The 25,201-nt window shown below is 38.2% G+C and overlaps 6 protein-coding genes and 1 pseudogene across 6 annotated transcripts; 4 read left to right on the forward strand and 3 right to left on the reverse strand.

Annotated features, from left to right (window-relative positions):
* Positions 1–154: 154 nt before the first annotated feature.
* On the reverse strand, positions 155–3,739 carry LOC17889963 (glutamate receptor 2.2). The gene is given in 6 exon segments (XM_006296362.2): positions 155–403; positions 405–758; positions 832–1,244; positions 1,339–1,651; positions 1,739–3,060; positions 3,469–3,739. Coding segments are annotated over 6 exon segments (2,727 nt in total). The 3' UTR covers positions 155–349.
* A 1,042-nt stretch (positions 3,740–4,781) lies between these two features.
* Positions 4,782–11,174, reverse strand: LOC17888254 (annotated as a pseudogene).
* A 1,851-nt stretch (positions 11,175–13,025) lies between these two features.
* Positions 13,026–14,427, forward strand: LOC17889752 (F-box/kelch-repeat protein At1g64840). The gene is made up of 2 exons (XM_006295493.2): positions 13,026–13,088; positions 13,273–14,427. The coding sequence occupies exon 2, from the start codon at positions 13,291–13,293 to the stop codon at positions 14,425–14,427; it is 1,137 nt and encodes a 378-aa protein (XP_006295555.1). The 5' UTR covers positions 13,026–13,088; positions 13,273–13,290.
* Positions 14,428–16,522: 2,095 nt separating this feature from the next.
* Positions 16,523–17,128, reverse strand: LOC17890105 (RING-H2 finger protein ATL64). The gene has a single exon (XM_006295827.1). The coding sequence runs from the start codon at positions 17,126–17,128 to the stop codon at positions 16,523–16,525; it is 606 nt and encodes a 201-aa protein (XP_006295889.1).
* A 553-nt stretch (positions 17,129–17,681) lies between these two features.
* LOC17888904 (F-box/kelch-repeat protein At1g64840) lies at positions 17,682–19,441 on the forward strand. Its single transcript, XM_006294261.2, has 2 exons — positions 17,682–17,934; positions 18,035–19,441. Exons 1-2 carry the CDS (start codon positions 17,875–17,877, stop codon positions 19,196–19,198), a joined length of 1,224 nt encoding a protein of 407 aa, XP_006294323.1. The 5' UTR covers positions 17,682–17,874; the 3' UTR covers positions 19,199–19,441.
* A 159-nt stretch (positions 19,442–19,600) lies between these two features.
* On the forward strand, positions 19,601–21,625 carry LOC17888805 (F-box/kelch-repeat protein At1g64840). Its single transcript, XM_006294166.2, has 3 exons — positions 19,601–19,822; positions 19,974–20,078; positions 20,306–21,625. The coding sequence occupies exons 1-3, from the start codon at positions 19,787–19,789 to the stop codon at positions 21,491–21,493; spliced, it is 1,329 nt and encodes a 442-aa protein (XP_006294228.1). The 5' UTR covers positions 19,601–19,786; the 3' UTR covers positions 21,494–21,625.
* Positions 21,626–22,136: 511 nt separating this feature from the next.
* Positions 22,137–23,920, forward strand: LOC17888402 (F-box/kelch-repeat protein At1g64840). The gene is made up of 2 exons (XM_006294313.2): positions 22,137–22,251; positions 22,536–23,920. The coding sequence occupies exon 2, from the start codon at positions 22,571–22,573 to the stop codon at positions 23,741–23,743; it is 1,173 nt and encodes a 390-aa protein (XP_006294375.1). The 5' UTR covers positions 22,137–22,251; positions 22,536–22,570; the 3' UTR covers positions 23,744–23,920.
* Positions 23,921–25,201: the final 1,281 nt, after the last annotated feature.

Below are 25,201 nucleotides of genomic sequence, written 5' to 3' on the forward strand. Positions count from 1 at the left end.
TTGGGATTGAAACAAAAACTGTGATTGGTTATGGAAAATATTCAACAAGATAGTGGAACTTGGCTTTCTCCATAAATCACGAGGAGAAACTATTTGTACATTCGTAGCAGTGTCACGTGCATCATCTCTAGTCTCTAGGTTATGACTTCTGACGTTAGTTTCAAAATGTGGAATCTCGTTATCTGAATAATTTTTATTTACATCGTTACAGAACAACTGAATTTTCAAGAAGCATATACAATAAAGCTACATAGGTACTGTTCATGATTTTTTGTTTTGTTAGATTAGAGACAGTCTTGGTCATGAATCTCACTTGATACCAGCGTAATGGTTGCTCTGACTTGTGTCTCTAACAGTTGTCAATCTGGTTTGTTGCTTGATTCCTGTTCTCAGGCATGTGCTGAATTTGACGAACACGGACATTTCTCTACACCGTTGATGTACGAATCTTTGTCTGGTTGTGTAAACTCTTTCCACAACTCATTCATTTTAGTCTTCTTAAGGAAACAGAATGTGAATTTGCCGAGTGTTAGAACGCACATAACAAACACAACAAGAAACAGAAGCCAGAAACTGTCTACACCGAGCTGCCTAGAGCTAAAAGATGGATTAGGGTCTGGATTGGTGACTGGGTCTGGACAGCTTTCTTCTTTCTTCTTGAACCAAGCGCGCTCTAGCTCCATTGCCTTTGGTGACTCTGCTACTTTTAAGATGGCTCTTGAAACATCAGCCACCAAAGGTGGTCCAATGGGAAAAACCTGCGAAAAAGGGATGTTATGATCTCTCCACTTAGTGCAACTTTCTCAGAAGATTTTTAATATGGGAACTTACGAAGCCGAAACCGTCAACTTTGAAAGGTTCCTCAACCATTTTATAAGTGTTGCAATATTGTCCAAGAAAGAGTCTCAAGTAAGGTAATTCCAATAAAGCTGCAGAGATACCGCCTTTGCCATTTTCTCGTCCTTTCCTCAGAAGTTCATCACATTCTTCTGCGGTATCGATGGGCACAAGGCTAGATTGTGAAAAACCTGATTCTTTAAGCTTTCCAAGGATGAAGGATGTTCTCTGATATCCCACTATTTCTCCTTTCTCAAGCAAGCTACTCATACTGGTTATGGTTGGATGAAGTTGCTGTGATGTCAAAACCGACGCCAAACTGGCTGTGTAACTCTGAGTTAGCACGAGAACGACGAAGTACCATGTGATAACTAGGATCCTTGCCCCGAAGCTAAACACTCTTTCTCCTGCAAACAACAACTTGAAAGTAAGCATTAAGAAACGAGTTATATAAAAACATTATTAATACATGTTGATGTAGAAAGGAGAGATTTAATGTACGTGGCGCAAAAACCATGGTAGAGAAGGCAAACCAAACGATGGTACTAGCTTGGTAATTAGCTGGTCCACGGAAGTCTGGATTAACCCTATGTTCAAGAACCCAAACAGTACAACCAACAAGGAAGAAAGAGACAAAAGAAGTTAACCATAGTTTCCATGTTAGAGGTTTCAAGAAACTGATACTGTCTCTCTTCACTTGGTCTTTCATTGGGACGATCAATCCCACACCTGATCTAATGAATGGGAATGTGAAGTCGACGTAAGAGGACCTATTCGCCAGTATGGTTGTATCTCCAACAACCGCGTCATATCTCTGCGACAGATAAGAAAAGCAGAGTTCATTAAAAGTGGTTTTTGTAATGCTATTTTGAGGGGATAATTAGTATGCGATCGTACTCACCCCGAGGTACACTTGGTGGACTAAATCATTGTAATTACCGGCTGGTTTACCATCGCGTTTCTCAAAAGGAATGAACTCGTAGGAGACATCATAAGGCATTGCTCGAATCACAGCCTCAAAGAAATCTATGCAGAAACCTGTGACTGTTGGTGTCTTGGTGATAGGATCCCTTGTGACCTTCACGAGATCAGTGTAACCGGTTCTCTTTGGAACTCCAATACGCAACTTCTTCCCATTAGTCGGAATCTCCCATCCTTTTGGAACATAATCAGCCTCTCCAGGCCATATAATATGTTTAAGATGATCTTTCCAAGTAGATAAAGCGCTCATGCTCTGCGGTTGCTGGTCTAGTTTCTTCACAAGACCATTTTCCTCTGTCCAGAATCCTATTGACCTTTCTCCGGTTCCAATCACATTAACAATCTCAAAAACTGATGGTTGTAGTTGCCCATTTACAAAACGAAAATCACCTGCAAGCCCTTTGAAATGAACTCTTGAGAGTGTCTGGAGAAGCTTTGGACCATATTGAGATAAACCAAGAGATTCAATTTCAGAAACATTCCTTCCAAGATCCACATTACTGAAAGCCAAGTTATTTATTCCAGCTTCTTCAATGGCTATTGCAAGTGCGGTGGTAGCATCATAAGCCCACAATCCATAGACACTCAGTTTTAACCGTGGAAACATCTTCCTCCATCGAGATCTAAACTTGTCTAGATCTTTGGATTTCCGAAAATAAGTTTTAACACCCAATACCCCCTCCATAGACTCAATACCCGTCTCATTTATCGAACTTAAGTCATCCGTAACACCATTGGTAAGGATCCAGACATATCCTGGTTTCATTAAACCAATCTCCTTTGCTTTGACAAAGACTCTTGAGGCAAGGGACGAGTACATGTGGACAATAAAGACTCTAGTGGGCATGCTCATCATCTTAAGAAGCTCCACAGAGATTTCATGGTTCGTGGCATTGAGAGCGATAACAGATCTATAAGGTATTCGAACATTAATCTCTTGTAATGCGTCTGTGAGACGAGGCATTATACCTTCTCCAAAGGTGTTGTCGATGTAAACAGGTACGACTTCTCTCCAACCAAACAACTTGATGATAGCTTTTATGGAGTGCACTTGGGAGGAATCCTCATATGTAGCACGAAAGAAGTATGGACTGCGAAGTGATTGAAGAAATGGGCTTGTTGCAGAGTAGGAAACAACAGGAACCTGTGATTTTTGGCCTATCTCGATCAAGAAATGAGCTTGCATTGAAGTCCATGGCCCTACTATTGCTTTCACTTGTTTGTTCTTTATCAGCCCAAGAGCTGTGGAAATGTCAAAACCAAGACCATTTTGGTGTGAAGAATAGAATGTGAATAAAGCTCTTGTTTACAATGGATATGTGTTAATCAGAGAAACAACAAGTGATATAAGATGATCAAAATAGAATTATATGTTCTTCAGTACGGATCACCATGAAGAGTAGATAGCAACTAGAGTTTGAACGTGGGAGATGAAAAGAGAAACTTCTATTTACAGTCCAAGACTTAGAGCCAATCCATATAGCTACTGAATTCTTAAATGTTCGTCGAACGTTATTTTTTTTAGCTTAGAAGAGTCAACAAAACAACAACTAAGCATCAATTCATTTATCATCTCAAAAGCTGTGAAAATGTCAAAACAAAGAAAATTGCCAATTATGTTTCGTGGAAAGAGAGGAGAAGAGAAGGAACCTGCAACTGCAGCACCTACGACATCGTTTTTGGAGTCACCAACATGAACAACAAGCCTTGTCTGAAATTGCGGACGAGAAGAATAAAAATCAGCAAGAGACATGTTGATACAGAGCATGGCAACATCGGAGTATGGAGTTCCGACATCTGTAACAACACCCACATTGACATCAATTCTTCGATTGTTCTGTCCTCTGCTGAGTTCTACACACAAGTCAGAGAAGCAGAACAACAACAAAACGAAGAAGAACAAAAGTTTCTTGTTTCTCATTTGGGTGTTTCCCCCACTTTAGTATATAAATTTCTTTGTTTCAAAGTAACAGATGCTATTGGTTTGTATGCAATAATATATAGGACAGTTGTGAACAACATATTGAATTTGTTTACTTCTCTAGATTCTTAGACTAAATCAGAATAACGAGTAATCATATGGTAAAGATAAGAAGCAACTACATTGTCAACGCTCACAGGAATTTTTAATGCAAACATTTCTACATTAAGGAGGTTCCGTATATTGTAGGAGACGACTTATCATTATATATTGTAAGAAAAATAATGTTAGGAAATACAGACGACAAAAAAAAATCAACTAGTAGAGCAGTAGAATATAGTAAAGGTGTGTGGATTACGTAACTGAAAGTAACACCAACATAACTTTAATATCTTATAAACTAGGTAATGTCCCGCGCATATGCGCGGGTTGTTGTATATTTATTTAATTATTTTAATTTATTTATTACTTATAAAAATAGATTAAATAAATTTTAATGCTTATGACATTTTTACATGTTATTTATTTAAATCATACAATAGAAGCATACATTCATATCTTTTGAATTTATTCGTTGATTAATTGTTCAATTAATCAATTTTGATAGTAATTTACTTTAGTACTTTTAAGTATTTTTTTGATAAAACCTTTCATTTTGTTTGCCATTTGATTATAACTTATAGTGTAATTAAATTTTGTATTGAATGATTGTCATAAACATTTATTTATTTATTTATTTTGTTGAATGATATATGATTAAGTCCTTTCATTTTCTTTGCCATTTGATTATAACTTATAGTGTAATTAAATTTTGTATTGAATGATTGTCATAAACATTTTTTTTTAAATTAAAGCCTTAAATATTTTTCCACCAATAAGGAGAGAGTGGAACCTTACTTATATATATATGATTTCCTGATACATTCTTTCGTTGACCTTTTCAAGTCAGCATAACAATAATCTTATGGTAAACACACAAGTAAGAGCGTACGAAAAAAGTAAAACCTTGTGACTAAAACTAGAAAAAATAAGGATTGAGATTTTACTGTTCCACACAGAGCCACTTGGTGAAGTTATCGAACTCTGTGTAGTCACTGTCTGATATCATAGTCTGGTAACAAGCTTTTCCTGCTGCTTTAATCTTCACTGCTTCCTCCTACAACACACAAGGATTGAGAAGAAGATTAATCACACAAGCCAGTTACCAGACATTATGCTTATCAATTCTAAACAGTTCCTAAGAAATCCAATTATCAACAAAAGAATGACAACGATGAATAAAATGGGACTGACTATATACCTTTGAGATGGGTGTCCTCTTCTTCTCGAGCTTCTCCTTTTTGGACTTTACTCTCTCAGCTTCAGCCAACAAAGACATCCTCTTAGCAGTCTTAGCATAAGGGTTAAGCTTCAACATCACATTCAAATTCTTAAGAGGATTCTTCTTCAACACAGCTCTCTTCACATCCTTCTCAATCGGTCAAACCATACTCTGAACCTCATCCGGATTAATAATCCTAGCAAGATCAGCATTAACCATCTTTCCTCTAGGTAAAACAGAACCATTCTTCATCCCTGACGGATTCTTAAACGAACCATAAACCGATTCCAACTTCTCGAAAGCCGATTTAGTCCACACCACAAATCTCCCCAAGTGACCACCATGAGCTAACTTAAGCAAACTCAACCTCTCTACATGACACAAATCAATCCCAAGAATGTGAGAACAAATGAAAAAAGAAAGGGTTTCTCTGCTGAATAATACTTTCTTGGATCTGTATTGCTTAATCAAAAATTACAATAGATAGATAGAGCTTTATACTTATACAACGGGAAGAACAATCTAGATCTCTTTTTTTAATGATCAGATCTGATTACACTTGTCAAGCATCTAGCCACTCTCTTCTGCAACAATAGGACCAAACCGGTTTGATAGTACAATTGTCGGAGAACCAGCTGGGAGTGACGTCTTCACCTTCCTTACACTCTGCATATTTGTGTCTTTGTGTTGCAGACAAGAGTTCTGTTCTTTTTGCTCCTTTGTCGTCTTTTGCTGGTGAGAAGAACTTTCAATATTACAAGGTATTTGGGCTATACTTGTTTTCCTGTTGTGGGCTTGAGGCCTTATACTTTCATCCCCCCGCAAACTGAGTGTGGGAGGAACTCGAACATTCAGTTTGTGACGCAAGCGTTGGAAAGGCTGTCGGGAAAGAGACTTGGTAAACGTGTCGGCAAGCTGGAATGGTGCTGGAATGTGTTGAACTTCAAGAACACCTAACGCAACTCTTTCACGAACATAATGGTAATCAACATCAAAGTGTTTGGAGCGATTGTGGAGTACCGGATTTGCTGAGAGATGAACAGCGGAGAGATTGCCACAGCGAAGAACAGCATGCCGAGATTGTGAGATTCCTAAATCACGAAGAACAGAGGAAATCCAAGTTAATTCTGATGCAGTAGAGGCAAGGGCTCGATATTCTGCCTCTGTAGATGACCGAGAGACTGTTGGCTGTCTTTTAGCTGACCAAGAGATGATATTAGATCCCAACAAGACACAAAAACCAGATGTTGAACGACGCGTATCCTTGCAGCCAGCATAATCACTATCACTATAGGAGACAAGAGACAGATCACTGTTCTTATAAATATGTAACCCCATTGTGGAAGTTCCACGAAGATACCGGAGTATGCGCTTAAGAAGACCAAAATCAGATTGTGTTGGAGAGTGCATCCGTTGACAAATAAAATTAACCGCAAATTGGATGTCAGGACGCGTAATGGTCAAATATTGGAGCTTTCCTGCAAGACTCCGAAAATAAGATGGTTCTGAAAAAGGAGTTGTATCTTTAAAAACCTGATCAAGTCGTAGCGGTAAAGGAGTGCATGTGGGATTGCAGGTTGACATGCTGGCATGATGGAGAATTTCTTCAGTGTATTTGGCTTGATGAATAAATAAACCTTGGTGGTGGGTTTGTGCTTGTATGCCCAAAAAATAGTGTAGATTACCCAAATCTTTCATTGCGAATCGAGAGCTAAGATCAGCAATTAGTGACTTGAATAATGTAGGATTAGAACCAGTAAGCAGTATGTCATCAACGTATAGCAAGAGAACCATGGTGTCACCATTGTGATGATATGTGAAGAGTGATGGATCTGCTTTACTGCAAACAAAGCCAAATTCCAAGAGAAAGTTGCTAAACTTATCAAACCAAGCGCGGGGAGCTTGCTTCAAACCATATAAAGCCTTCTTTAAAGAGCAAACATGAGTTGGATGATTGACATCTTCGAAACCTGGAGGCTGAATCATATAAACTTTCTCTTGTAGATCACCATGAAGAAAGGCGTTCTTCACGTCGAGTTGAGTAATATTCCAGCCTTTGGTTGTAGCGACTGTGAGAACAATCCGAATTGTAGATGTTCGAACCACAGGGCTGTACGTCTCATTGAAATCAACCCCTGGTTCTTGATTGAAACCTTTGGCCACGAGACGTGCTTTGAGCTTATTTACTGTGCCATCTGCATTGAGTTTAACTGTAAAAACCCATCGACATCCCAATATATTCATCTCAGCAGTAGCAGGAGTCAAGGACCATGTATGATTTTGATAGATGGAATCAAGTTCTTCTATCATAGCTTGTCGCCAACCCGGATGATTCAACGCTTCAGTCACACTTTTAGGAAGAGAAGGAATAGTTTTACTAGCAACAAGGGCGTACCTTGGGTTTGGTTTACGAATGCCGTCTTTAGATCGTGTTGTCATTGGATGGAGTGATGAAGGTCCAACCGCGTTATCTTCTGTTGTTACTTGTGTAGGAGAATCATTGTTTTCTGTTGTTAAGGTGGAATAGTCCTCTGACGGTGAAGCTACAGGACTTGGTGGTGCACATGGTGTCTCATCTTGTGGATATTCCACAACACATTCAGCTGGAGGTGTATCACGTTGAGAGCTTGCCTTGGTTTGTGATGGAAGGATTGGTATAGTTCGGAATTGATCATCACTGGATTGCCAAGCGCCAAGTAAACCAGTTTTATGACGTGTAACCAATTCTTTGTATCTATCTATGAACGGAAAGCACGATTCATCAAAAATAACGTGCCTACTTATGTAGACACGACCTGTTGGTGGATAGAGACACCGATATCCTTTGTATTGAGCATGATATCCCAGAAACACGCATTGAAGAGAACGCGGTTCAAACTTGTGTTGGGTGAATGGTCGAAGGCATGGATAGCATGCAGCACCGAACACACGGAGAAAGGAGTAATCTGGTTTCTTGTTCAATAAAAGCTCATGTGGACTCTTCTGTTGCAGCACAATAGAGGGAAGCAAATTGCTGATAAAGTTAGCTGAATAAAATGCCTCAACCCAATACTTAAGAGGTGTTTTGCTGTGGAATAACATTGATAGACCAAGCTCGGTTAAGTATCTGTGTTTTCGTTCTGCTATACCATTTTGTTCTGGCGTTGATGGACATTAGATGAGATGTCGAATACCGTGATCTTGTAAATGATTTCTGAAACGAGTGCTCATAAACTCACCACCACCGTCGCTTTGAAACACTTTTATCTTCTTACTAAACTGATTCTCAACTTGTTTTTGAAAACCAATAAACACATCACAGAAATCAGACTTTGACTTAAGAGGAAACATCCAAGAATATCGAGAAAATTCGTCCACAAAAACTGCATAATATTTGAAACCTTGAACTGATACAACTGGAGAAGGACCCCAAAGATCACAATGTAGTTGATCAAGTGGCTCCATAACATTAGATGTAGAAGAATAAAAAGGAAGCTTAGAACTCTTTCCCATTTGGCAAGGTTCACAAATGGAAGTAGTGCTGCTCTTATTAACTGAAATTGCCTTGCTGTTTTGGAGAAGATGAAGAATCTGAAAGTTTGCATGGCCGAGACGTTGGTGCCACACCATATCACTTGCAACAACTTGTCGATTTGAATAAAAAGCAACAAACGCCGGATTCTTCATCACATAGAGGTTATCACGGTGTGGTCCTCTTGTCACCACCTTCTGAGTGTTTAAGTCAATAATATAGACATTATTAACATCAAAGAAAACTCCACAAGGGTAATCGTCACACAACTTGGATACTGACAACAGTGATTTCTGCATTGAGGGGCAAACAAGGACATCACAAAGAGGGATACTACCTGTTGTGGTGTTGAGGACCGTAGACCCAACATGAGTGATAGGTTGATAAGTACCATCAGCAACCATCACTGTCTCAGGACCATTGTATGGTGTAGCAGCTTGGAGGGGAGCCGTTGTAGGAGTAATATGAGCGGAAGCTCCAGAATCTGGTAACCATTCATGACCATTAGCATCAGAGACATGAAGTGCTGCAAGTGCTTGAGGAACATCATCACTCTGATAAGATGCATCAAAACGATTCCAACACTTCAAAGCAACATGCCAACACGCCCACAAATTTGACAAACTGGCCGAGAATTGTTAGAACCATTAGATTGTTGAGACTGGGTTTGATTCCAACCAGAGGAATTGACTTGTTGTGAAAAACCTCTTCCGCGAGTCGAGAAACCACCTCGATTAGAATTTCCCCCTCTGCCTCTGTTATTGCCACGACCACGATATCCTGAAACAAAGAATATCCTGAAACAAAGAATCCACCTCTTTGGGTTTAAAACGCGAGATGCGGAGAAACATCGGGAGCATCTTCATAGGATTTCAATTTTGGGTCAAACGCAGAGATTTCCAGGACGACGTCGTTAAACGTTGGTGCAGGGAGGCGAGACATAGAACTTTGGAGCACAGTGGATATTGGGTCATACTCACGGCCCAATCCATTAAGGAACGTGAAGATTTTCATATTGTCATCAACAGGCTTTCCAATGGAGCTAAGACTGTCGCAAATAGTTCGAAACTCACGACTATAAACAGAGAATGTTTTACCTTTGATTGTCAACATCTGAAGACGGCGTCGGAGCTCAAACTCTCGTGCGACGGAGCTTTTGTTGAAATTAGAACGAGAGAAAGCCAGACATCGTGAGAAGTGGGTAATGCGTGAACGAGACCGAGCACTTCCTCTGTGAGAGTACCAAAAATCCATTATTTTATTAGCTCATCGGTACAGGTCCACACTTCAAACCCCGGATTTGGGTTTGTAACAGCGACATTGTTGACGGTGGTGACGGTTTGAGCAGCCGGTGGTGTGATTGAGCCATTGACAAAACCAAGAAGCTTCTGGCAACGAAGAAGTGACTCAAACTGGGTTTTCCATAGAAGATAGTTATTATCACTTAGTTTTATAGTGACAGAGCTAGCAACGTGAAGATTAGAAGGAAATGGAAAAGGACCCTCTGCCATTACAGCACCTATTAGGGTTTAAGAGAGCTCTGATACCATGAGAACAAATGAAAAAAAAGAAAGGGTTTCTCTGCTGAATAATACTTTCTTGGATCTGTATTGCTTAATCAAAAATTACAATAGATAGATAGAGCTTTATACTTATACAACGGGAAGAACAATCTAGATCTCTTTTTTTAATGATCAGATCTGATTACACTTGTCAAGCATCTAGCCACTCTCTTCTGCAACAATAGGACCAAACCGGTTTGATAGTACAATTGTCGGAGAACCAGCTGGGAGTGACGTCTTCACCTTCCTTACACTCTGCATATTTGTGTCTTTGTGTTGCAGACAAGAGTTCTGTTCTTTTTGCTCCTTTGTCGTCTTTTGCTGGTGAGAAGAACTTTCAATATTACAAGGTATTTGGTCTATACTTGTTTTCCCGTTGTGGGCTCGAGGCCTTATACTTTCAGAATGTTCCTAAACGCCTTACACAATCAATGGACCTTTACGAGAAACATATCTACGATTCCTCATTTTACCTACACTAGATCTAATTCCAGTACTATCCTTAGCCTTCTCTGTTGCAATACCTTAATCGCAACACTAGTCAACAGACTCAGCTGAATCACTAACCACAAGAGGAAGCTCAGGAACATTCTCAATCATATGACCACGTCCATCAAAAGAGCCGGAACAGAAGTCGCGCAGCAATCGCCGATACGATCGCGTGCCGTTTCAAATTGAGATTGACACTACGGTGCCAGCGTCGGTAGATCTTCGTCAGAGCAAACATACGACAACCACGACACATGTTTCCGAAAGCCACTTGACCGGCACGGTGAGTACAACCTCCAAGGACACGAGGGATACGTGATACAGCTCGTCATGTATCCCAAGACTCGGCTGATTCTGATGACCGGAGAGTTTTGATACGGCGTAAGGTTGGCGACTGTTGTTTGAGATCTGAGCGTGAACATGGTTCACAACGTCGGGACGAACTGGTGCTTTCGTTACATCGGGAAGAGGTAATGTGGTGGTTTGATTTGTGGTCATATTACCGTCCAGAGATTGGACGGTTACTAGAGGACGAACGGTGGCGGCGGCCATTTCTCTTGTAAAAGGCTACGGAGTCCGAATAGCCCCGGGCGTTTGGTTTTTTGGTCGGTTTTCGAATTTCAACCAAAATAACCAAAATTTGGTTTTCGGATCGGTTCGATGTAGATACTTCATACAGTACATATTTGAACCGACGAAGACATGGTTTGAAAACCAAATTATCTGTACAAAAAAAAAAAAAAAACATGGTTAGATATATGTAATAATGGAAACTTCAAAATTTTCGAATAAGAAACTTCATAATTTGAAATAAAAATTTATTGGAAATTCTTGTAAAATTATGATTGTGTTTTTGTTTGTAATTTTTTTGTTTTAACACCCTTATAAAAAAAATTAATGACATATCTTGTAAATAAATATATGTAATTGAATAATTTTCATACATCATACATCACATATTTCTAAAATTCATAAGCCAAAGAAAAAAAAAAATATATATATATATATATATGACACAAATACATTATACAATTTCTAATCTATTTTCGTTTTTTTTTTTTTTTTCGTTTCGTCCAAAAGTTTTATTACTTAAGCCCAGTGGGCATGCAAATACAGAAGAGTTAAACTAGAGGATTACAAACGAAATTTAAAAGGCCCAAACTAAACCATATTACAAAATACAAAAGATAATAAAACTTTGATGGTTTAGCATAAGACACGTGGAGATGAAGCACCTCCTCTAAGCCACGCATCAAATTGAAGCAGTTCCACGTCTCCACCGTCTGTTCTTCTCAAGCATCACCGGCATTCGATTAGCCACCACCAAATAACCCGAGGATGATGAGAATCCTCTTATCTTCTGCCGATCTCAAATCCAATCAAAGGATACGTCGAAGTCTACCGGATCAAGTATATTAAACTTCTTCAAATTTTCTTCGAGTATCATCAACTCCGGGGAAGCTCCACCACCGATTACATCCAGATTTTGATGTAATACTTTGCTTTGCTCTTATGAAATGAGCAAAATAAAAGTGACGAAGATATTACTCCTCGAATAGCTGAAGAAACAAAGAAAATTTGGAAGTGATTATCGGAGAAATCAACGGGAAAATAACATAACTGGATGAGAGATCTTATCTCGCTAAAACGAGAAATAAAACCGGACTTAGCCGGTACAAAGATCCGGATCTTAGCCGGAAATTATATTATATGACAAAATTCCGGTGTACCGGAAATCTCTTTCTCTCTCTGAAAAATAGAGGTGTGATAAGAGAGAGAATGAACTAAGTTGTAATCTATTTCGGTTAAACTACACAATAGTACCGTTGATTTTAAAACCAAGGACACTAAACCCTTCACCTGAGCCAGAAGCTCTCTAGCCTACTTAGCTCACTTTAAGCTAGAAAATCTTTTGTGTCACTCTGTCCCTTTTAGGGTTCTAAATTCGTTGTAATCCAAAGTTTGGGTACAAAACTACAAACCCGTCTTCCCTCTTTGGGTACGAACTAGAATAAACTCTTTTTCTCTTTGCTTATAAAATGCTAAACCTTGGTTTTGTTTCTCTCATTCTAATATCTGTTGGCAAATCTTGTTCTGCATACTTACTTCTCTCTGTTCATGTTTGTTTACAGTTTCCTAAAGAGCTCAAATTTTTCTTACAGATTCCGGAAATTGAAGCAACCACCAAAAGAATGGCACCGAGAAAGAAGAAGACACAAACCATGATTTGGGTACATACTCTTTTCTCTCCTTTTGGTACAAAATTCGAAAAAAAAGTTGTCATTTTTATCGAGTTCTTGAATTAGATTTTGATCCTCTGTTCATGTTTCCTAAACTCTAGAAGCTGAATTTGTCTCTTAGGTTAGGAAATCGCAACAATCAGAAACCATGGCAACAACAGAGAAGAACAAATCGCTACTAGACTGCTCTCATCTCCTTGAAGAGCTACCGCAAAGTTACAGTAGTGTATGAACTCTGTTTCTCTCCTCCTTTCAAGTTTGAGTTTGGAAATGTGATTTGATTCTTGGATTTCAATGTTTGTTGGCAGATTGTAGTTTTGTGTTTGTATATATGGTGAAAAGAGGATTTGAAATCAATCTAGATGAAGCTTTATACTTCTCAGGACAGCTAATTGATATTTTTCATTCAGGTTTTAAAACAACCTGCAATGACAATGCAAGACTGGTCTCTTCTCCCTGAGGAGCTACTTCACATTATCTCTGAGTATCTTGAGGACTGTTTCGATGTTATTCATGCTCGGTCTGTTTGCCACCTGTGGCGATCTATTTTTCCCTTTCCTTCTTGTCTACTACGCACTAGTTATTCTCTCCCCTCGTTCACCAAGTTTCCTCGCAGAAGCAAAGGTCTTTGCACCCTTGAGAAGTTCCCTATGTTCCTCTTTAAAGTCCTATCTCCTGCAATTACTGATGCAGAGTTTTTTGTGGGAGGAATAAACCGAGATAAGTCAGAAGATTGTATGAAGCTTCAATCTTCCATTCAATGTTCAGTGAAGGTGAAGATCCAAAATTCTGAACCAACCTTGTTGAACTTTCTCGACTGTCAGATACTTCCTCTAGGTTATCAGTACAAAATGATTGGTTTTGATCCTACTTCATTGGCAACAAGTTTCAGAGGTATGGCTTTCCTACCGCTAAACAAAGAGGCAGGAGGAGGAGGATTTGTTGTGCTTATAGGATACTCTCATAGTTTGTTGGTGTTAAGGAGTGCAGAAATGAGGTGGATGCGGCTTGAGAATTGCGCAGAAGCTGACTGCAAGCATATAATCACATTTAGAGGCAAGTTTTATGCAGTCTTTATTAGTGGAGATGTTTTTGTTATCGATCCTTATTCGCTGGAAGCAACTCCCTTGAGACCCTCAGAGCGTTTGACTTCACAAAACGATCTTGTACCATCTGGCAATGATGAGCTTTTCCTGGTTGAGAGAATCATTGTTCGTGGTACTGTATTACAGCTTAGCAAGTTAGCATGTAGAGACAGTAGGTTAGATGAGGAGGCTGGTGAATGGGTTGTGGTCAGCGATTTGGGAGACCGTGTACTGCTTATTGGAGAGCCGGGAAATTGCGCTTTCTCAGCTAAGGAGCTTCCTGATGGTTGTGGGGTGAGTGGGAACTCAATGATATTCACCAATGAGCCATTCGGTGTAACTTACTCTTATAAATATGGAGTGGATACAGGAAACGCTGAAGACGACCTCAATTTATGGCGATGCTCAAGAGAGACTCGTGTGAAGATACTCAACATGTCTCCGATGGTGGCTTTTCGGGTTGAGTGCAAGAAGCCGTAAAATCCTACTTTGGATAACTGAATCTGTTGGCTTTGTTTTTCTAGCTTTTGTATGATTTCAACTAAGGATCTTGTGATCTCTGATGTTGTGGTGAAATTCTAGTTTTAGTAATTTGTCGTTCTAAACTTACCTATCCCCTTTGTCTCTATGGAAACGTTTGTCTCATGAACTCTCTAAACCGTGTCTGGATGTGCTCTTGTTAATGTCTTTTGTAGTTAATTATCTATCATGCCTCTTGTATTGCCATCCATTATATTATAGTTTAATTTCAGATGAGCTGATAAAAAAAAAGGTAACACAGAGTTCAGCTTCCCCTGAAGTGTTCTTGAACGTACTTTGCACCGTGTGCGTTTGGTGGTCAAACATTTTTACGAGTGTTCAATCTAAGACAGGGCAGGGAAGACACATTGTTCTCCTCGTCGATCGAAAAGGTGAGAAATCAAAATCTATGCAGCTTCTCATATGCTTCAATTTGGTTTGAAAAACTTCTTCTCTCCATCAATTTTTGCATTGTGATTTATGAGAAAGGTAATGTAACTGACTCGTGGTGAATCATATGGTTTCTTCATCAACTATTAAACGTACAATCTATTAATAAGAAAATTCCAAATTAGAACAGTTTACTCAAGTGTGTGATGTTTTGTCAAATTCCATCTCACTCGTTGGGCTAATGTGTCACAAAAGCAGTTAGTTCAAATGATCTTTTGAAGAATTACCAGAGTACAAAGCAGTTTCTTGTTCACTGCAGTGTAAGAGAAGAGGGGACACACATCGATGGAATCGTCCATCAGTTGAAGATTTCAAAAAACACAATCTGAATTTCATTAAATCTAACTGCATGTATCAGAGACCAATACAAAACAATAAACCCTAATTAGTACCTTAAAGTCTACGACACTATCAAATCTATTAAACCCCTAAGAGCATGTCCAATGAAAGTTTTTAATTAAAAGTTCTTGGGTGTTTTTTGATAATAAATTGTGCACTTTTCAAAAATAAGAACTTTTTAAAATTATCCACCTCCAATGGTAAAACTCTAATTGGAGTTTTTAGAAACAAAATTTTGAAAACTAAAATTTGATAAAACAGGAAAATTATTGAGAACTTTTGAGAAATACCTCTTTTAGTGTATCTTTTTCAAAAATACCTATTTATCTATCTATTTTCAAAAATACCTTGTTTAAATATGAAAATTATAAAGTTTTATATGATTTATAAGGTACTTTTACATAATAACTACTACTGAGATTCGATATAAATATTTTATAATGTTTAAAAAGGTTTTAAATCGTTTTTACATATTTTAAAGGTTTTTAAAGGTTTTTATAAGTTACTTTACGCTATTTATAAAAATTATATAAAATTTTATACGCATACAAAAGTAATTTGTGTGTATAGTTATAAGTTTATACACATATTTTGATAAATTTCAACATTTTTAGTGGTTTTTTTGATTAAATTTGAAAATAGAGTATTTTTAAAAAATGATATGTGATAAGTGGTATTTTTGCAATTTCCTCAAAATTATTAGATTTTATAAAATTTGTAACACATTAAACCCTACCCCCTAAATACTATACCCTAAATTGCAAATAATCAACCCAAACCAAAGATTTAAAATTCCATACCATTGAACAATAATTTGATTTTAGTGGTATTTTTGGAAAGAAAACCAAAATGATGGTATTGTGAGGAATTCCTCTAATATAAAAACATAATAAAAATACATAGTACAAATTATATTTTAATTGTTACCAACAAAATGTTTTTTTTTTCTTAAACTCAAACCACTCATATATTGACAACTAACACTAAAAAAACTCTCCCAAAACTTCTAAATTAAAATACATTTCTTAATTTTATTTTCATTATTGATTTATTTTTTTGTCTTTTATTATTAAGAAACTACTTAGCAAACCACCATTGGACATGGTCTAAACTAATGAAACGATCATTACAAATCTACTACCATATCAAAAAAAAAATAACATAAATTGAAACCCTAATTAGACTACTTCGGATACACGGATCAACAAAATCATTACACAACCACAAAAAAAAAAGACATGTCTTGAAACCCTAATCAAACTCTGTTTCATTCTTGTAATTGGTAAACAGGTTGGCGACAGAGAGGGCATGAGTTCTTTTGTCGATTCATCCACTCAATGACACATTCTTTATGAAACTGATGCGAACAATTAGTCATGTCGTAGATATGTTCAAACTCCAACATCTTCTCCAAACAAATCGCACAAGTCTCTGTTTCTCCTTCTCCTTCTTCTTCTTCTTCTTCTTCTTCTTCGCTCTCTTGTAAACGAGGCACAACGATGTAAACCTTCTGTGTCAAAGTGATGTAGACAACCACGTATAAGGATTCAGAACTTTGACTTCTCAGCTGTTGGGTTTTAACAACAATCTTCTCAGATATCAGCTTGGACAAGACACGGTTGTGGAGTTGGCTAAGAACAACTCGATAGATGTGGTTTTGTTCGAAGTTTTGGATCTTCAGATAGATGATAGGGGCAGGAGGAGAAGGATCCGGGTAAGATCTGAAACGTGTTACACTGTCATCGTTCTTGTCTATGATAAGTTCTTCGAATTCTCTGTCTGTACTGATTAGTACATTGCTTGAGAACTCTGACGATGGAGTATGATGCCAAGCTGTTACATGAACATCAACGTCTACTGATTTGGTTTCCATGATCAAAGAGAGATGATGAGTCGTTTAAGAGATTGTAATGAGAAAACGAGAGAGAACAGAGAAGAGATTATTGTGAAAGTATGAATTTGTTGTGAAATATGAAATTGTGAAGTGTTATTTTATTATATTATGCATATAATTTCCTTTTTTCCTTCGAATTTCCTTTTTTATTTCCAATTTCCATTTTTGTTTTTTGGGGTCTAGATATTTAACGTTCGTTTACTGTTGTATTTACTTTTTTTTTGGGGTAGATATCTAATTAAACCGGAGCTAAACCAGTTCCAATCGTTTCTCGGTTTATTATGTTTTGCTATGTTTGGGCCTGGGCTAATAATTAATACAGCCCATCTTCTCATAACGTAACCCAATTTCAATCATAAACCGAAGACTAAACCACCGAGAATGTAGTGTGTTCTTCTTCTTCTCCGTGAGTTTAATAAACCGAGTTATTATGAAATCAATCCTTAACCGAAGACTAACCATCGAGATTGGAATCGTAAACCAATGTCACAATTTTAGTGTGTTCTGCTTCTTCTTCTTCTTCTCCGTGAGTTCTTAAACATAAACCAGAGGGTTTTGGGAACGATTCATCTTCTTCCCCTTTGCTACGAAATTGAAATTGAGACTCGATTCTTTAATACTTGCTGGCAAATGTTACATAGCCTCATACGATGAATCGTCTTTCTTTTAATCATGTTCGTTTGCAATATCCTGATTAAACCCTAGAAGCTTTCAGATTTTCGAAAATGGCAACGGAACAAGATACGTCATACCAAATGCTAGAATCATCTCTCCTCCCTGATTGTGTACGTTTGCTTCTGTGTTTGAGTTGAGAAATTTGATTTGATTCTTCGTTTTCTCAATGTTTGTTAGCTGAGATGAGTTTTTTTGTTTGCAAAATCGCAGTTGTCTCTGTCTCCGTCTCCATCGGCGAAAATGGAGCAATCTGCAAGGAAAAAGCACACATTGTGCAAGCCAGACTGGTCTCTGCTCCCTGAAGAGTTACTCCACTATATCTCCACCAAGCATCTGGAAGATCACTGTTTCGATGTTGTCCATGCTCGCTCTGTTTGCAGCTCGTGGAGATCTTCATTTCCATTTCCTTCTTGCCTATTACGTCCACGTTACTCTCTTCCATCGCTACCCAAGTTCGGTTGGAAAAGAAAGGAATTGTGCATCCTCGAGAAGACCCCTATGTTCCTGTTTAAAGTCCTAGATACCACTGCTGCTTCTGCGTTGCCTTCTGAGTATTTTATGGGAGATTTAAGCCGAGATAATCGTTTGGAGCTACCGTCTCATCTTCAGTGTTCAGTTAAAGTGAATGTCTCAGGATCTAATCCATTCTTGATGAACATGCTTGACTGCCAAATCCTCCCACTAGGGTATCAGTACAGAATGGTCGGTCGGAATCCTGAAGAAATGACGATAGCTTTTCTTCCACTAAACAAGGATGAAGGAGGAGAAGCAGGAGAAGAGTTTGTTGTGCTTCTCAGCTACTCTAGTTATTTACTGATGTTGACAAGTGCTGAAATGAGGTGGATGTGGCTTTCGAATATCCCAAATGCTTCATGCTCGGAGTTAGTCACTTTTCGAGGCAGATTTTATTTAGCCTTTCTTAACGGGGACATTTGCGTTTTCGATCCTTGTTCGCTTGAAGCGACTGACCTGATGCCCTCACAGCCTCTGCGATCAAGCAATTATCTGATTTCATCTGGCAATGATGAACTTTTTTTGGTTGAGATAATCGGGCCGTATCCTTTGGGATTAGCTTTTGGTCGATTCACATGTAGAGTCAGTCGGCTAGATGAGGAGGCTAGTAAATGGGTGGAGGTTCGCGATTTGGGAAACCGTGCATTGTTTATTGGACTGCTGGGAAATAGCTCGTGCTCGGCTAAGGAGCTTCCTGATGGTTGTGGTGTGAGTAAGAACTCGATTGTCTTCACCTTTGGGCCGTGCAATGTATCTTACATCTATAAATATGGAGTACATACAGGAAACACGGAAGACGACCTCAATTGGTGGAGATGCGCAAGTGAGAGTCGTGTGAATATCTTCTACACGAAGTCATAAAATCTACCTTTGGATCTACCCAAGAGTCTTAAGACATCTATTGGTTTTGGTTTGGTAAAGATATAGTGTCACGGACACATGCTGAAGATCAAGATCACTCGAGATTCAAGTCTTTGTTAAATAAATTGGAAACACAGTAGCGTATAGAAATTGTTGTCTCATGAACTCCTCAAACAGTGTCTAGCTTTGTTGTCATATGTTTTGACATAATAAGTATTAAGTATGATTAGATTACCATTATTATTGGTACTATTTACACGATTCAGTAAACAATTCAGACATATTAAAGAACTATTTTTGACAATTAACTAGAAGGTCTCTCTCTCTCTCCTTTTACTCCGTGGTGTGACTGAATTTTGGGTTAAAAACTTGTAATCCAAAGTTTGGGTACGAAATTGAATAATCTATATTTTGTTTTATCGAATTCTGAATTGGGTTCGAATCTCTCTTTCCAATATCTGTTGGCAAAAATGTTGTTCTTGACATAGTTACTTCACTCTGTTCATGTTTTGTTCACAGTTTACCTAAACCCCTACAAAGCTTAGTTTTTTCATACAGATTTCGGAAATTACAGCAATCAGCAAAAACATGGCACCGAGAAAGAAGACACCAACCATGATTTGGGTACGCACTCTTTTCTCTGCTTTTGATACAAAAACTCGTAAAAGTTGTCATTTTTATCGAGTTCTTGAATTGGAGTAGATTCCTTGTTTCAATACAAACTCGTTCTCTGTTCATGTTTCCTAAATCCTTAGAAGCTTAATCTGTATTTTAGGTTAGGAAATCGCAACAACCAGAGAACATGGCAACAACAGAGAAGAACAAATCGCTACTAGACTGCTCTCCTCTCCTTGAAGAGTTACCGCAGAGTTCCAATAGTGTATGAACTCTTTTTCTCACTTAATTTGATTTGTATAACTACGAGTTTGAGTTTAGTAATTTGATTTCAGATGTAGTTTGCTATATGTATGGTGATAAAAAAAAAAGATTGAATCAGTCCATATGTAGCTTTACACATCCAATTCATTGGCAGAACTAACGTATTGATTAGATCTTCTCTGTTTCATTCCTGTCCTAACACAATGTTGTCCATCCTTTTTCCTTTAGGTTTCAAAATCGCAGCTTCCTCTTGCAACGGAAGAGCATACATTGTCCAAGAAAGACTGGTCTCTTCTTCCTGAAGAGATTCTGCACATTATATCTGAGAAGCTGGAGGACGGTTTCGATGTTATTCATGCTCGGTCTGTTTGCCACCCGTGGCGATTCGTTTTTCCGTTTCCTTCTTGCCTATTACGCACTAGTTATCATCTTCCCTCGTTCGAAAAGTTTCCTCGCAAAGCTAGAGGTTTCTGCACTCTAGAGAAGTTCCCTATGTTCCTCTTTCGAGTCCGAGCTCCCGCTGTTGCTGATGAGTTGCCTTCTAAGTTTTTTGTGGGAGGAATTAACCGAGATAAGTTAGAGGATCATATGCAACTTCCATCTCCACTGCAATGTTCGGTGAAAGTGAAGATACAAGGATCTGATCCATCCTTGATGAACATTCTCGATTGTCAGATTCTCCCTCTTGGCTATCAGTGCAGAATGATTGGTTACGATCCTAACTCATTGGAAACCAGTTTTAGAGGCGTGGCTGTTCTACCGCTAAATAAGGAGGAAGGAGGAAGAGAATTCGTTGTGCTTATTGGCTACTCTCATTTATTATTGGTTCTAAGAAGTGCGGAAATGAAGTGGATGCGGGTTGAGAAAGCCTCTAGAGCTGACTGCAAGCATATAGTCACATTTAGAGGCAAATTTTATGCAGTCTTTATTAATGGAGATGTTTCTGTTATTGATCCTTATTCGCTGGAAGCAACTCCCTTGAGGCCCTCGGACCGTTTGAGCTCACAAAACTATCTAGTACCATCTGGCAATGACGAACTTTTCCTGGTTGAGAGAATCATTGTTCGTGGTAGTGTAATAGAATTTAGCAAGTTAGCATGTAGAGTGAGTAGGCTAGATGAGGAGACTGGTAAATGGGTCGTGGTCACCGATTTGGGAGACCGTGTATTGTTAATTGGACAATTGGGAAATAGCTCCTGCTCGGCTAAGGAACTTCCTGATGGTTGTGGTGTGAGTGGGAACTCAATGTTGTTCATCAATGAGATATTCAATGAAACTTATTCCTATAAATATGGAGTAGATACAGGAAACGCAGAAGACAACCTTAATTTGTGGAGATCTTCGAAAGAGACTAGTGTAACGATCCTCAACACATCTCCAATGGTGGCTCTCCGGATAGACCGCGAAAAGCTGTAAAATATTACTCTGGATACCTGAGACATCTGTTGATTGTTGTTTTTATTAGCTAAAAATATATTTTCCTAATGATTTCTGTAAAGATTTTGTGATCTCTGATGTTATGGTGATATTCTATTATCAATTTTTGTAGTTCTAAACTATCTACCACAAGTCCACAACCTTATTGTCTCTATCATGGAAATGGTTGTCTTATGAACTCTCTGTGCTCTTGGTAACACACGGTCTTGGTCTTGAACTGACATTGCTCCGTGTGAATATGTGTTTGGTGATCAAGCTTGTATACTAGTGTCTGAACGAAACCAGGGCAGGGCAGACACATTGTTCTCCTCTACGATCAAAAAGTGACCTATGCAGCTTCTCATATGCTTCAATTTTATTTGACACTTCTTCTCTCCAATCATTTAGCATTGTGTTATGAGACAGGTTAGAACGTTTGTTAATTTGGAGTACAATATTTGTCTCATGAACTCTCCAAACTGGCTGCGTTCTCAGGTACCACAAGGTCATGTGTTTACATCCGGTATTTAAACCGGATGTAAACCAATACATTAAACCGGAGATTTATAGTCAATAGTTAAGATGTGTATGTAAACCGATACCTTTGAATTCGGAACTTTCTTCTTCCCCAATCTCCCAAATCAAAATACACTAAACCCTAAAATTCTCTCGCTGAGACAGTCACAGTTGAGTAATTTCTTCTCCGACAACTTCTCCATCCTTTGGTTCTGTCTTCATAATCGTTTGCATTAAGACTGGTATGTTTCTCGGGATTTAGCTCCTCTCATAATTGTAGAATCTCATTGTAACAAACTGATTCATCTGCTATATAGATTATAGTGATTGTTGTCTAGCCTTCTTTGAGTAAATCTTCTGGATTTTATACTAATTCTTCAAAATTGATTCCTTTGTTAAGCTTAAAACTGATAGTGTAGTGTCAGTGTGTGTTAGGGTAGTCAATTCAGATCAGATTGTTATGATATAAGTTTTTTTTAATGTTCATGTTTGTTTCAAAATTGAAGCTGTTTTTTTCTTTAATCAGAATCCATGGCTTAGAAAAAGAAGATATCATCGTTAATGCCAGACTGGTCTCAGCTCCCGGAGGAGCTACTTCAACTTATCTCACAGAAACTGGAACTTGAGGATCACTGTTTCGATGTCATTCATGCTCGATCTGTTTGTCACTTGTGGCGGTCCTCATTTCCTTTTCCTTCTTGCCTGTTACGCCCAAGTTATTCTCTTCCCTCGTTCCCGGGTTTCCCTATCAAAGACAAAGATTCATGTACCCTCGAGAAGCTTCCTTTGTTCCTCTTTAGAGTCAAAACATCTGCTGGTGATGTTGTTTCTGAGTATTTTCTAGGAGCAGTAGGCCGCGATGGGTCAGTTGATCATATGAAGCTTCTTTCATCTCCCCTTGAGTGCTCAGTGAAAAACAAGATTCCAGGATCTGACCCAACCTTGATGAAGATGCTCGACTGTCAGATTCTCTCTCTAGGCCATCAGTACAGAATGGCCGGTTTGTGTCCTGAAGAATGGAGAGTATATCAGAAAAGTGTGGTTTTCCTTCCGCTCAACAAAAATGGAGAAAAACGAGAATTTGTGGTGCTCCTCAACTACTCTGAAGGTTTGTTGGTGCTAAGAAGTGCTGAAATGAGGTGGAAACCGCTTAAGTGCCGAAGTTTTGTTGATCTTCAATGCACGCATTTAGTCACTTTTAGAGGCAGATTTTATGCAGTCTTTTTTACTGGAATAATTGTGGTTATCGATCCTTATTCTCTGCAAGTGACTCGCCTTATGCCTTCACAGCCTCTGCGCGGAAGTGATTATTTGATTCCATCTGGCAATGATGAGCTTTTCCTGGTCCAGAAATTCAATCCTTTTCCTGATGCTGATGTGTTAGATTTTAATCGTTTCACATGTAGAGTAAGTAAGCTAGATGAGGAGGCTGGTACATGGGTTGTGGTCAGCGATTTGGGAGACCGTGTGTTGTTTCTTGGAAACTTTGGGAATGTCTGCTGCTCTGCTAAGGAGCTTCCTGATGGATGTGGTGTGAGTGGGAACTCAATTGTGTACACCAATGCAGGCTATGTAACTTTTGCCTACAAATATGGAGTACAGACAGGAAGGGCGGAAGACGAGCTCAATATTTGGAGATTCTCAAGAGAGAAATGTGTGACGGTCCCCAGCACATTTCCTGCGGTGGCTCTCCGAGTTGAAGACCAAGTCGAAAATCTCGCTTTGGGTACTTGAGACATACTGATGGTTTTGTATATATTTTGTGTCACGACCATATGCTGAAAACTAGATAACTTGTATGTCAGTTTTAGTTTTAGTTTTTGTTCTAACCAATTACTTTCTCAAGACCAGACAACTATGTCTGTGGAAATGGTTGTCTCATAAACTCTCAAAGCTATGTTTGGCTGTGGTCATGCTTGTGTAGTTCAAGTATGCCTGTAGCTTGTGTAGTTCAAGTATGCATGTAGCTTGTGTAGTTAAAGTAGGCTGCTTTTAGTTTTTAACAATGGTTACATTCTTGTTTAAGGTAATGGTGCCTTAGTAGCGTGCGTAGTTCATTGTCCAAGTCTGGAGTTATCTCCATGTTTAAACTGGTCCAAACGCGGCGAAAAGTAACATTTCTGCTTTAGTTGGATCCTTCAGATGGTGACGATCAGGATAAACCTTGTTTTGTTTAGGGTAAGACAGGAAGAAGAAGAAGAAAAGTCGATAAACTGTGAAACAAGAAAACAAAGTCTAGCTTGGTGTTCAATACTCTTAAAGATGTCATTTAACTTCTTTTGTTTTGTGGATACACATCTTCAAAAATTTAATAGTTTTCACATCTTCAGTGATTAAATAGTTTTCTTATTGGACGAAATCATTTTGGAATCTTACTTTCTAGAGCCCAAGCAGAAAATTAATTAACTTGTAGGTGGTTACGGTTTTCTAAAGTGGTAAAAAGTAGCATTTTGAAAACATTTGGTGTAATATTTGCTTTTGAAAAACATTTTTGTAGCTCATACACATTTGCCTACCTCACTTGGCTTAGGTTTGCAGTTTGCTATTTTTGAACATATTATGAAAGTTCAAAAGACATTTATCCACTTTTTTTTAGATGATCGATAATTAATCTAATCATCTGTTTGTTGCCATTTTTTTATTAATTTTTTTTTCTTTAATGTCTTACCCCCAACCAAATTTATAGTCCATCTTTAAAGCGTGGAAGATCCTTGTTGTGAAAAGAAGTTGAGTCTATTACGAACCAACCGATCAATAAACTTGACAACTGACAAGCTGCTCCCAAGGCGTTGGGATATCTCTATGCCGTCCACAGTTTTGTGCTGTTAACGTAGTGTGGGAATTCAGATGAAGCTTTGGAAAACATACAATACTAAGACATTTGTTTGTTTTGGTTTTATTAGATTAAATTCAAATTATTCTTTATGATTTTAGGTAAGGATTTGGTGATATCTCATGATAGAATGATATGTGGAAAGCACTTGATAGTTTAGTTTTAATTTAGTTCTTCGATATCCTTTTTGTTACTGGGTGCGAAACGTAAATGGTAACCGTTGAATCTAACTGAATCGGGATGAATTACGAAATTTAGCTGAATTTATTTGTGTTTTTATAGAATTTAGCGGAATAATTTTTAAATTTAAATGGTAACTGATGTATCTAACTGGATTTTTAAATAAATCAATGAAACAT

This window comes from Capsella rubella, unplaced genomic scaffold (assembly GCF_000375325.1).
Source record: "Capsella rubella cultivar Monte Gargano unplaced genomic scaffold, Caprub1_0 scaffold_4, whole genome shotgun sequence".
Classification (NCBI taxonomy): domain Eukaryota; kingdom Viridiplantae; phylum Streptophyta; class Magnoliopsida; order Brassicales; family Brassicaceae; genus Capsella; species Capsella rubella.

Coding starts and splice junctions, on each gene's coding strand:
- LOC17889752 (XM_006295493.2), top strand. CDS start 13,291: ATGACAATGCAAGACTGGTCTCTTCTCCCTGAGGAGCTACTTCACATT.
- LOC17890105 (XM_006295827.1), bottom strand. CDS start 17,128: ATGGAAACCAAATCAGTAGACGTTGATGTTCATGTAACAGCTTGGCAT.
- LOC17888904 (XM_006294261.2), top strand. CDS start 17,875: ATGGCAACGGAACAAGATACGTCATACCAAATGCTAGAATCATCTCTC. Junction 17,935..18,034: donor CATCTCTCCTCCCTGATTGT/GTACGTTTGCTT, acceptor GCAAAATCGCAG/TTGTCTCTGTCTCCGTCTCC.
- LOC17888805 (XM_006294166.2), top strand. CDS start 19,787: ATGGCACCGAGAAAGAAGACACCAACCATGATTTGG. Junction 19,823..19,973: donor AGACACCAACCATGATTTGG/GTACGCACTCTT, acceptor TCTGTATTTTAG/GTTAGGAAATCGCAACAACC. Junction 20,079..20,305: donor TACCGCAGAGTTCCAATAGT/GTATGAACTCTT, acceptor TTTTTCCTTTAG/GTTTCAAAATCGCAGCTTCC.
- LOC17888402 (XM_006294313.2), top strand. CDS start 22,571: ATGCCAGACTGGTCTCAGCTCCCGGAGGAGCTACTTCAACTTATCTCA.